The sequence below is a fragment of the Sminthopsis crassicaudata genome, chromosome 4 (genome assembly GCF_048593235.1).
Source record: "Sminthopsis crassicaudata isolate SCR6 chromosome 4, ASM4859323v1, whole genome shotgun sequence".
Lineage (NCBI taxonomy): Eukaryota > Metazoa > Chordata > Mammalia > Dasyuromorphia > Dasyuridae > Sminthopsis > Sminthopsis crassicaudata.
Genome location: NC_133620.1, coordinates 283,668,225 through 283,680,873, shown reverse-complemented (window position 1 = coordinate 283,680,873; position 12,649 = coordinate 283,668,225). Strand labels below are relative to the sequence as shown.

Sequence of the window (12,649 nt, the reverse complement as noted above, 5' to 3'; positions counted from 1 at the left end):
TGTGTGTGTGTGTGTGTGTGTGCACGCGTCTGTGTGCGGACACACGCACAAATGCCCTGGTGATGGCTCAACCAGCCACAGAAATAATTCCAGATGAAAAATTTTTCCAGAGTGCAGCCTTGCCACCCTCTGACCCAAGACAGCCTCAGACGGGGCTCTGGGTGAAAAAGAGCATCCTTCCATTCAGCCAAAGCTTTGTTGGTTGTTTTCTAGGGTGCTTTTGCTTAGTTTGAAAAAAAATCTTTTAAAGGGCAATGAAATGCCGAAATTGGAGAAAAAAAAGTCCTGAAAGAATATGTTCAGCAGAACAGCAGAACACATCTGCTGGTACAGCCAGCCTATTGGAGCTACTAGTGTGATGGTGATGAGGTGGAAGGTAGCACTTAGAAGAAGCTGGGGTGGCTTGAGAACCAAACCACTGGCTACACTGCCAAGCACCTTATAGCTTTGGCCAATTGAAGGCTGATGCTAACACCAAAGAGTTAATTGATGTCTTGCTCCTCAGCTACTGGAATGGAATGAACAAAAGAACAAATTATTATTCCTGTGGCAGAAAATGCCTAGAGCCAGTTTCTCTTGGTTTTTAAATCTTTGTTTTTCTCTAGATAAAATAATTTAGCATAATGTGTACATTGTCTCCTCTTCCTTTTATTGGGAAGGGGTGAAAGAATTGTCCCAAAGTGGGCTTTTTGCAATTCAGATTTCATTGCACAGTTATGGTTTTAGCTCTCCAGAAGAGAGGAATAGCAGAGTGGGTGGGGCTAGGGAACAGGGCCTTTTTCTCCAGGTGAATGTAGTATAAAGTGCAGGCTGCTTGAAGAGAGATAGTACTGGGATAGGATGATTGTTCCTGGTGGAGGAGAGGGAAGAGATAATTTTAGAGTTGTCTGGAGATAAAGGATGTGTCAGCAGTTGTGGCAAATATTTTTATGCTTTTAAAGTGGCAGTACAAAATGTGTTGGGAGTTTCATTAAACTGGACTGTAGCATAACTTTTTGTCCTACTGTTGTCTGCTTTCTCAGAGCTGTGTGATGGGAGATACCCAGGGAATGCACCAGATTGTAGCAGAATCCTTAGAGCTAGAGATGAAAAGCTTTTCACAAGCTGCTCATAGCTCTGTCTTGTATCATATCATTTCTTGTGTTACCATTTATCTTTTATCTAACTGGCATTTTAATTGATTTGGGGAAAAAAACAGCTGATTGCTTCTGTTTTAGAATCAACTCAATGTGATTTAGCATTTTTATTAAAAAGTTGGATTGTATATTTTTTTCTAAAATGTAAATTCTTCTTTATGCTGGGGTGGGGTTTTCATCCTTACTTGATTCTCAATAAGCAGTCTCAAGCCACAGGGAAACTTCTGGTAGCATTTTTTTTTTATCCCATTAGTTACCTGCTCCTGCCCCAGTAGGGTGCATGTCAAATAGCACAACTAGGCAGGAACCCAGGCCAGTTCTTGGAGTTTAATGACTTTTTCTCTGTATCATGCAAAGCCAAGAATGGAGCCTAATGTAAAGTAGACATGGTTTATTCCCCGGGGCACCTGCAGTTGCTTTGCTTGTACCATAGGCCTGATGAAATAAAACACATTAAGATCCTTTAATACATTTCTGTGCTACAAATTGTGCCTTGAGCATTGGGTTGGTTAGTGGCTATGGTGTAATCCAGGGGATTGTGGGTATATAAATGGCTCATGCTTTCCAACAAGCTTTCCTATGACTACCTGCTATTCCTAACATGTACTTACAAATGAGCTAAGAGATCAGCTAGCTGTCTTGAGCTATAAGGAACCTTTATCTTGCTCTAGAGATGTGATTCTTTTTTGAAATGAGCTTAACAGGTCATTCAGACATGTTGGGCTAGATTTTCACATTTATGGGTTGTGTTTGGGTTTTGGAGGGTTTTTTCTATTTTTTTTTTTTTAAACAAATAATGCTGAGTGAATCTTAATGAGCCAAGACTGAAAAATGTTAATATGGGTTTCCTTAGATACAAAATGTTTTTCCTTGCTTAGAGACCTTCCCACTAGGAACAAGAACAGGCAGGATGCTTCTAGATCAGCGTAGCAGGTCCTATTAGTCCCATTCCTTTTTATTTGCATATACTCTGAGATCCTAATAAATGAAAAAAGGTGGACAGCCATGTGTCTGCGTAAGTACATATGCCAATCTCATTCTGTGAAACAGGCTGTCCTCTTTACAATATCTCTATGCTGAAGGCATGCCAACATTTTTAGGCTCATCTGGAGCTGAATCTTGACCTGGAACAAAAGTCTATAGTTTTATTAAAAGGGCCACTTTTTGAGAAGCCTCCTAATGGAGTGTCTGCAAAGAAACAAGTGTGTAACTAGTTTAAGTCCAAAAGTGGCAGGAGTTGTAGAGTTCTGGCAGCACCTAACAGTACCTTCTTACTCAAAAATAAAGCTGGCAAACAATTTCTGCAAAGCTGAAATTGAATAAAAAATGTCAAAGGCTCAAAGTGGTTTTTTTTTTGTTTTGTTTTGTTTTTTTTTTGTTTTGTTTTTTTTTTTTTTTTTGTTGTTCTTTCGCTTAACTTCTATTTACCCTTTCCAAGGGAATTCAAGGCAACTCTGACCCTCAACTCTAGTATCAGGTAACAGACTTTGAAGAGGAAGGGTCAATAAGCATTTTGCATTGAATTGCTAGTCTTCAAAAAGATCCTGTTTTAACTGAGAGCCATCTGCCTGTGGCTGAAGGGTCACAATCACAGGATCTCTCTCCTGCCAGGAACTTCAGCATCTACAACAGAGACATCAGGGCCCTTAGCCATAATTGTAGAAGCATTCAATACAAAATATCAGGGCTAAAAGAGACATAAGTCTCTTTTATTATTTTTATGTTGTCCAGTTGGACAACACTTTATAGGGGGGCGGGGTGGGGAAGAGCTGGGGCCAATATAGAGGAAATAACTTTCTTCTCCTTATTAGAGCAGGAACTTTAATTTGGGTCTTTTGACTCCAAGTCCAGAGTATTTTCTAATCACTCTACAATTGTTGGAGACAGCTCTAATGACAGCATTGTCTCAATTTCTGTTTTGTGCTGGAACAAAATGAGGCACTCAAAAGCCATTGAACAGTTAACCAAAAAAAAAGCCCTAACATAGCAAGGCTATGCAACAAGGATAGAGTGCTGCTTAATTTTTTCGACATCCCCTATTTCAGGTTTTTTTTTTTTTTTTTTTTTTTTTTTTTTTCCATTCCAGACTCCTTTTTGCCCAAGAATTTTTTACATGGGGGCAGCTAGGTGGCGCAGTGGGTAGAGCACTAGCCCTGAATTCAGGAGGACCCGAGTTCAAATTTGGTCTCAGACACTTAACACTTCCTAGCTGTGTGACCCTGGGCAAGTCACTTAACCCCAGCCTCAGGGGGAAAAAAAAAGAAATTTTTACATGACCTCAGATATAAAGGTATATAAAATAGATATACAAATCAAACATTTGCTGATAATAAATCATAAATAAATTTGTTTTAAAGTAATTCTTTGGTATACATTTAATTTTACCACTTATTAAAGATAAAAGCTGTAAAGGGCTAAAACTCTTGAGTCAAAGCATTGGGGTCAGACAATCGAGCACTTGAAGCTAATTACTGATTGTACAATACTCTATTAGAATATGCTTGGAAAATGGCCCTTCCCACTATCCTGTGCTGGCCCAATTTGGTGTATACAGAGAATTTTGGGAGGGATTAGGGGGTGCAGTGAGACTAGCCAGGGTCACTTCTGTGAGAGACAGGAGGTGGTGAGGTCGCAGAGATCCTACTTGTCCATTCTCTTCACTTCTACCGCTAAAGACCTAGAATAAAGACTGGTCACCACAGAAAGCAAATTTGCATATTAATGAGATGGATATGCTTGTTTATTTTTACATAAAGAATTAAGTCTTGGTAGAATATTTTATACCTTGCCAAATTTTTTGCAACCCTCATATTCGATTACTTAACCTCCTGTGGGGAATAAGACCCACAGTTTAAGTACTTTTGTCCCAACCTCCATCTCTAGATGGAAAACCTATTTAGTCATCAAGGCAAGACATGGAAGTGCTAGAGGATTCATGGTTGGAAACCTTTTAATGACCTAATATAACTAAGGTTTGTCAGAGAAATTGGCCATTCTCCTTTTAGGGAAAACTTAATCCCTATTCCAGAAGGAAAGGAAGAAAAGATAGACATAATTCATTTTGTGGGGAAACAGTGGTATTTATCAGTTCTTTCACAGTAGGTATGCCTTTGTGAAGTAGGGCTGATGCTATGTAAGAAGGAGATTGGGTAAGAATTTATTACAGTTTTTTTTCAGATTAGTGAAGTGAGAAATATTGTTACGGTTTTTAAAGCACTTAGAGAAATGCTCTGGGTATATTGCATCATCTTCTGCTAATGATAGCATTTGTGAGAATTACTTCCAAATATGTGCCAGCATAGAAAAAAGCATTTTTCAATAACCATGCTCCTGTTTCAGAGGAAAGGAGATTTTGTTGTAGAATGGGGTTGTCTAAAATTTAAGCATTTCAAACATTTACCTTAAAAGCTGTAGGTCACATTAGATGTTGTGTTCACATTAAACAAACGTTTCTAGAATTTCTTTGAGTCAAACAGTTATTATTCTTAGAAGAATGAGCCACAATGTAATTCTTCTACATTGATTTAATTTTAGAGCAGCTTGAAGTATTATTCCCAGTTACTGGTTTAGTGCTTCTCCAGAGCCTGCTGAATCCTAAGGGCTGTTTAGGGGTTCATCTAGGACAATGAATCACAGTCTTTGAGCAGTGTTGATTCTACTATGCATGACAAGATTTTCTCTCTTCATATCCATATGCCTTTTTTCTTCCCTCCTTTAGAAGCATCTGCCCTTGAATGTGGAATCCAGTTCAAGGATGTCTGTCCTCCTTTTCCATAGGAGTTTAGTAGTTTGAATGAAACATTATTATCTCCCCCACTTGCAGTATTCTTTTTATACCTCTTTAAACCTGTTCAACCTCTCTCTTGAATCATAAGATTCTAAGCCTTGTGATAAGACACAAACCCTGTCTCAGCCAGGCACATTTTTTTCTTTTTCCAAATTACCTTCCTGAACTTGGCCAATCTTTGGAAGGGTAACAGGAATAATTTTGAGATGTCTAGTATTTGTGATATACCTCTACAACTTTTGTTTGCAATTTGGTATGTCCCTGCCCTTTGTTTAAAGGGCTTTTGAACATTGATTCCTAAAATGGTCAGTTCAGTAAATATGTGCACAAGGTGTGTCTTGGGCCATAGATGCCATCTTTTATCTACATTTTAGCATTTCACTTTTAAGCCTACAACTCAAAATTATGATTAAAAGTAGCAACAGACTATTCAGATTAATTCTTAATCTTCTCATAGTTTCACCCAAAATAGATCATAGGTGCTGTCCAGCTTAAATGTGATTTTTTTTCCCCCTCTGGATCAAGATTTCATTACAGTATTTTTGTTCAGAAAATATTTCTCAAGTATGTTCGGCTCACTGTTGCAGGTATTGACCAGGTTGCAGAAATCAGGACAGGACAACCTTGGTAAGAGCAACTGCTTGGAGTTAGACCTCACTCAGATGGAAATCATGGATTTTTTGATCCTACATTTTCAAACTCTCAAGTCCTGGGCAATTTTCCTTTGCTATTTTAGCTTGCTATTTTTGATTCCTCACCTTTTTGGGGGAGACTGGATCATGCTATCACCACCACAGCATTTTTCCCAAAAAAATTATTGTAAGCCAGTATGATGTAGGAGAAAGAGCACTAGACATTTCTATCTTTGGATTTTTAGAGTGGTTTTTATCATTTAAGTTAATAATGATATGCTGTCATCCCACCAACTTAAACTCATCTTTTCATTATCATCTTGGGTTCTGAAGTCCAAAGAATAATGTGTAGAATTGAAAGTTCATGACACTTTCCATGGTTTTGGAATCAGATCTTTGGGCAGTCAGAAAAAATAAAGACTTAAAATCCACTGATCATCAATCCTCATTGTCACCTCTGTCTCCTTCTCTGTGCTATTTAGTCCCCCAGGAATGTGTGATCTCAGACAGAGCCTGTTGTACCTAGCTAATGTGAAAATGTATTTAGCCACTGACTATCTCCAACCAATAATACACACTCAGCATTTGGGACAAGTTCCAGGATGTAGCTTGCTTTTCTTTTTTTAAATTAAAGCTTTTTATTCTCTAAACATATGCATGGATGATTTCTCAACATTGACCTTGCAAAATCTTGTCTTCCAATTTTTTTCCCTCTATCCCCTTCCCAAATGGCAAGTAATCCAATATATGTTAAATCGAATATATACATACATATTTATACAAATATCATGTTGCACAAAAAAAATCAGATCAAAAAGGGGAAAAAATGAGAGAAAATAAAATGCAAGGAAACAATAACAAAAAGAGTGAGAATGCTATGTTGTGGTCCATACTGAGTTCCCACAGTCCTCTCTCTTGGTATAGATGGCTCTCTTCATCACAAGATCATTGGAACTAGCCTGAATCATTCCATTGTTAGAAGAGCCACATCTATCAGAATTGATCATTGTGTAATCTTCTTGTGCATCATATAATCTTCTTGTTGCCATGATGTAACTTACTTTCAGTGAATAATCCTGATAGAACAGGGAATTGAGTTTAATTTATGCTATCTCATAACCTCGGTGCTATGTCTTGATGGGAAGTTAACTTTCTAAAACTTCTCTGGACTTTTTACTAGTGAATGGCAATGCCATTTATTTTAATTGTCACCAGTTCTGCTATGATAACCTATCTTGTTTTTGCCTCTTTTAAAAAGCAGACCCCAGAGTGTGGAAGAGTAGGTGTATTTTCAGGGAAGCATAGTCCTTTGGCATAGAACATCCTGGAGCTGCAGTCATCAGAGTTTATAGTGGCTAAGGGGCTGGGGGTAAGTCCATGGTGGCTTCAGTGTTCTGATCATTGCTTTTGTAAAGGAGTGAGAACTCTTTATTAAGGTAGCCAGCCTTTTTTCCTCTTGGATGTGATGTCTATCCTTCCAGTGTGGGAAGTCAGCAGCCAGCTTTGAGATTGGTGATAGGAAAGGACAGTGAGCTTGGGGAAGGAAAAGGAAGTGAAGAATTAGTCCAGGAAGGACAAGACCTTACACCCTTTTTCTCCCTCAGCCTACCCTTGACTAATAAGGTATTAAGCCCAGCCAAGAGCCAGGCTTAATTCCCATTGCAATCTATTTCCTGATGTTATTAACCTAGCACAATTCATCAAAGGAGAGGAGGGACTCTGGGACTTTTTTATACTCAGTTCACTTGCTCTCCTAAAGAAGGGAGAGAAGAGGAAAATGGGACAGGTGCTCTTTTCTCTGATCTTTGAAGCACAAGAAAAAGTCCACTAGCTAGTGACAAAAATAGTACCCAATACCACCTTCCACTTGGAACACTTTTCTCTCTCCCCTGCCTGCCAGTCCTTTGAACCCCTGAGCAGACTGTCAAAGATATGCAGTCAAAGATTATTTTGCTTGTTAGATGGAGTGGGCATATCAAGATTGTCATGCTTCCACAGTGGAATCCTTTCAAATAAAGACAACTGGTATCTTAACATCTTCAAGTAATGAACTTATCAGTAAATATACCATATAAACTTATTAATCTTCACTTTGCTTTGAGACCAAGTGGGAACTCTTGTTTCTTGAGATAAAAATTTCATCTTTTCCCTAAAACCAGTCTCTTGTTTGGAGGCAAACACATCACCCTTCTCTTCTAGAATATCAAGTTAATAATGTTTTGGGTAAAACTGATGTCAGAGCTGGCGTTGATCACTTCTCTCGATATACAAACGTAGTTCAGGTTTGAAAAAACTGAGGTAGGTGGTCTATATAAACAGGTAGAGATCAGTCCCAGGTTTTTTTGGGATGTCCCCATGCTATTTAACACTTCAGCACACATAGAACACGATCTTTAAGTTTTCGTGGGGTATTAATATTCATTTGACAGCAGTCCCTGTCTTCACTGAGTTCATAATTTAAGGAAAGTGAAATAGACCCACTTAAATAATGATATAGTGCTTGTTAGAATATAATAAATGTGTAGGAAGAATAAAAAATACTCATTTGAGGGGGAAAGTCAGGTCATGGAAAATTTTACAGAAGGAATAGCATTTGATTATATTAAGAACAGTGTAAATATAGGCAGGAACTGTATTGGGTGAGGAATATGGAGTAAGGAGATTGTGTCAAGACCAGAGGAGACATGGTTTTTCTTTTTGACTAGATAGAATACACAAGCTAGAAGAAATATGAGAGAAGGTTATTGAAATAGGTGATTGCTATAAATATTAAGCTAAGCAGTTTAGACTTTTTTTTAAAAAATAAAAATGAGCTTTTTTTTTTTTTTTCAAAATACATGCAAAGATAGTTTCCCACATTCATGCTTGCAAAATCTTGTGTTCCAAAATTTTCTCCTTCCTCACTTTCTCCCCTCCCCTAGATAGCAAATAATCCAATATAGGTTAAACATGTTCAATTCTTCTAAATATATTTCTGTGTTTATAATACTGCACAAGGAAAATCAGATCAAAAGGAGGGGAAAACGACAGACAAAAACAACCAAAAAGGTGAAAATATGATATTGTGATCCACATTTGGTCTCTGGATATATAGATGGTGCTCTCTATTACAAGTCTATTGGAATTGGCCTGAATCACCTCATTGTTGAAAAGAGCCACGTCCATCACAGTTGATCATCACATAATCTTGGTGTTGCTGTGTACAGTTTTAACTTGGTTTTGGGAACATTGCCAGGAGGTTGAAATGGTGAAGATATATACTCTTGTCCAAAAAACTCCCCCGCTAAGGCTTCCTGGGACTAAATTTACTCCTGCCCAGAAAAATGAAGAACTGAGAACTGCAATCCTAGGGGAAACATTTTTTCTTTTGTCGTTTGGCTGTCTTTTAATATGACTTGATTCCTTATTGTAGGGGTACTCACCTTTTTCTGGAAGGTGTTTCATCTTTAATCATCTTTTTTCAGGTGGCTCCTCTTCCAACTACCAATTTCTTTCTATCATGCTAGATTAACTGTCCCTCTCCCTATTCTTCTTCCTTTCCCATACAAATACACCATATAGGACCATCCTTCCCCTTTGTCTCCCTTGCCCCACCCCTTTGGGAATAATAGGGCTTTTAGTGTCTGCTTTGACTGTAGGTCCAAAGCATGACCACTTCCTCTTGCAAGGTGGTATTTGAGGGCTGTGTGTTCTTTTAAGCAGATGATTGAAGCTATCTTAGCTCTTGGGAATGGTTTTTCCTTCTGTATTTATTCGTAATACTTTTTTCTAGTACTTCAAAATAATCCTTTTTCTTATGAAGCATCTTACTCAGTTGCAATTTCATTATTCTCAACATCCCTTAAGCCCTTACTATGTAGAAGGCAAAATGTAATTTGAGCAATTATATAAGTATGTGTTTATTCCTTTTCCTCTTCTGCTATCTAGAGATAGTATGTCCTATGGTAGATGGTGTGTCTTGTGACAGATTTTATATATCTCCCCTGTGTCAGAGAAAACGCTGAGCTGACCTCTGGGGGCACTGAGGTTTAGGGCTTATACATTTCCCATCTCACTTTAGTGGCACCTTGGGCTCCTTACACCTTTAGAACTTTTTTTTTTTTTTTCCCTGAGGCTGGGGTTAAGTGATTTGCCCAGGGTCACACAGCTAGGAAGTGTTAAGTGTCTGAGACCAGATTTGAACTCAGGTCCTCCTGAATTCAGGGCTGGTGCTCTATCCACTGCGCCACCTAGCTGCCCCTACCTTCAGAACTCTGATGGGCTTGGGCAACCATAAAGGTGAGAGGTCATTGTGAAATCAGATAATTTCAGGAAATCGGACTATGACACATATACACACACATACACTCTCCTGTCCCCAGTACTCAGGATCACAGCAGGATTTCCAGGTTGAATAAGTCGTTAATAGCCTGTTTCCAACTCTCCTTCTCTACAGGTTATGTATTTTGTATGTTACACCGCCTCCCTGAGCAGCACGACTGTACGTTTGACCACATGGGCCGCGGCCGTGAGGAAGCCATCCTGAAAATGGTGAAACTGGACCGGAAAGTGGGGAGATCCTGCCAGCGCATTGGGGAGGGCTGCTCCTGAGTGCGAAGCTTGGCAGCCAAACCCTGTTCTTAGTTCACTAATGTTAGCCTTATTTAGGACAGAGTCAGCCAGACACCTTGTACTGGGCACGTTTCAGACTACAGCCAATCCGTTTCCTTTCTTTAGCCAGCCGTCCTGGTACTGTAGTTTAGGGGTTGATGGTGGTTGAAATTGATTTCTGGCTGGTTACGAAGGTGCCTGCTAGCCACTGTATAAAATTAAAACATGAAGAATATTTTTTTTTGAGCATGGCTAGTGGATTTAAAACAAAATAAGCAGATGTCATTGCTGGAGTCAAAACTTATAAAAAGCCTTAAGCTGAAAATGGTCCAGACGAAGACTTTTAAGTAAATAGAGGAGTAGAAGCTGGTGTTTAAAACAGTTCCTGAGACGCACATGGCCTTGCCAGAAACTCTGTGTTTAATGTACAGCCTTTTCACCTCTTCACTTGTCCTTAATCCTGGCCACTTAGAAGCCAGGGCTCCTGATTGGCCCTTCATGCCTGGGCTGCTCAGGTGACCGGAGGGCTAGAGGCTGGCGTGGCCTCCAGGGGAACTTCCCAGGAGGCTGGGAAAGTGTGGGGGCAGAGGGAGGAGGGTGAAAACTTTTATACCAGACTTAGCATGGAAAATCTGTCTTGCCACTTGAAGAGAAAAAAAGAGAGCTTTGCTTTAAATATTAGCCCCCAGACTAGTCTACAAAATACATTTTTCTACCTAGGATCTATAGACTTTCTATTGGACCAGGGAAACTGAAACCTGACTGACTTCTTATTTACGATTTGCTCAGTGTGGATACCTGAGAATTGATTCAGAAAGGCTAAATCACAGCACAGCAGCCATGGGTATGGCTGGGGGCAGGGGGAGGTAGGGTGGAAGGGGAGACATATTTCATAGCAAACAGAAGTCAGGAACAGTGTTGGAGAACAATGAAGGAGCAGCAGCTGCCCTCACAGGTTGTCTCTTCATCTTCAAAGTGTTACCAAGATAGTCATATAGGTTCATCACCTGAATCTATGCAGCCTCCTAGTAGGAGAATACTACATGTTACTTAGAATCAGGAGATTTTGGATCTCCTGATAGCAACTCTTGTAGCCAGTTTGAGCACACTTGTAGGTCCTAAATTGCAAAAGGGTCCTGTCACATCTCCTAAGGTGAGCACTGTGAAGTTTCATTGAGTTTCATTGCATAGGCCAAGGCTGGGTGGGATAGGACTAGATGGGCAAAAAAGGGAAGCAGGGAATTGGCTTGTTTTCCCTGACTTGCAAGAAAATTATCAACCAGGTACTGTAACAGAAATGGGGAGGGGAGGAGAGGGAATGGGAATGAGGACTGGGAATGAATGGGTGGAGAGAAAAAAGAGAGATTAGGATCAACTGGAACTTGAAATACTGAGCAAGGAAAAAATGATATAATTTGAAAACCGTTTCAATCTTGTGGACAATAAGAGGGCCTAAGGAGGCCACTTTGGGTCTCCCTACACTTAGACTACTAAAGTAGTTTACCCCAGCAACTTAGATTTTAAAAAACAAGAGGCCAGTGATACATTTGCAAATCAACTACATTGAAAGACCTAGGAATTAGAAATATTTCTTAATCCAAAGTCTGTGGGGAAATAGGAAATAATGCTCTTTCCCCTTCTTCCTTTGCGCCCCCCTCAAAAAAAAGAAAAAAAGAAAATCCACTATAAAAATCTTCAACCTTAATTTTTTCATAATAACAGTATCGGTTCTTCAATTGAGAAGGAGGAGACCTGGTTGTGTGGTCCCCGTACCTACCATTGTTCTAAAACAGCCTCAGTGCACACTGTCCACTAAACTTATCTACAGCAGCATCCCGTTCGTGTCACTCTGGGGATGCGGGACCTGAGCTCTCCATTGCCTCCCTAGACCTCCATCCACTGCCCTTTCCTGTGCCCACTTGGTCACTCCTGGGCGCTACAGGCTTAGGGTGGCACAGGGGAGATGCTGCCTTGGCAAATAGGCCCTAGTGCATTATGGACAATGTTTATTCTATTGACAGTCAAGTTGGGTCCGGGGAAAGAGGTAGTTCCTCCGAGGTATTTGTTCTATGAAGTTTGTTAAATGTAAGGAAAGCTTAAATTCTTGTAACTTTAAAAGGAAACAAAATTTTATTTAACCCTTTTGTGTTCTAGATTTACTTAACACACGTAGCCTAGAACTCCGTTTTAGTTTAACATTGTGAAAATATTAAAATAATCTTGTAACTTTATTCCTTTTTTTTCCTCCTGGTTAAAAAAAAAATACCCATTAAACCAATCAGATTAAAGTTTGAATTCCTCTCTATTTCACCAGTTCTCTGGTCTGGTCCCAGGCCTACTAGGGGCCATCTGGGGAACTGCAAATCACAGAACCCATACCAAGGCAAAGGCTTTTTGTTCTGCCAAGAACTTCTTATCCCCTGGTCACCAGTTGCAAAAATGTCCTTTGTAGTAGGTGTATCTGGCTCTAAATTTTCTGAAGGATGATCTGATCTTGGTAAATT

At 39.5% G+C, this 12,649-nt stretch overlaps 1 protein-coding gene across 3 annotated transcripts in view; it reads left to right on the top strand.

Annotated features, from left to right (window-relative positions):
* ZFAND3 (zinc finger AN1-type containing 3) overlaps positions 1–11,824 on the top strand; it is a 287,184-nt gene extending 275,360 nt beyond the window's left edge. For all 3 annotated transcript variants that reach the window (XM_074311034.1, XM_074311033.1, XM_074311035.1), the window contains one exon: positions 9,991–11,824. In XM_074311034.1, coding sequence (XP_074167135.1) covers positions 9,991–10,145 — 155 coding nt within the window. In that variant the 3' untranslated portion in view covers positions 10,146–11,824. The remainder of the gene's footprint in view (positions 1–9,990) is intronic.
* Positions 11,825–12,649: the final 825 nt, after the last annotated feature.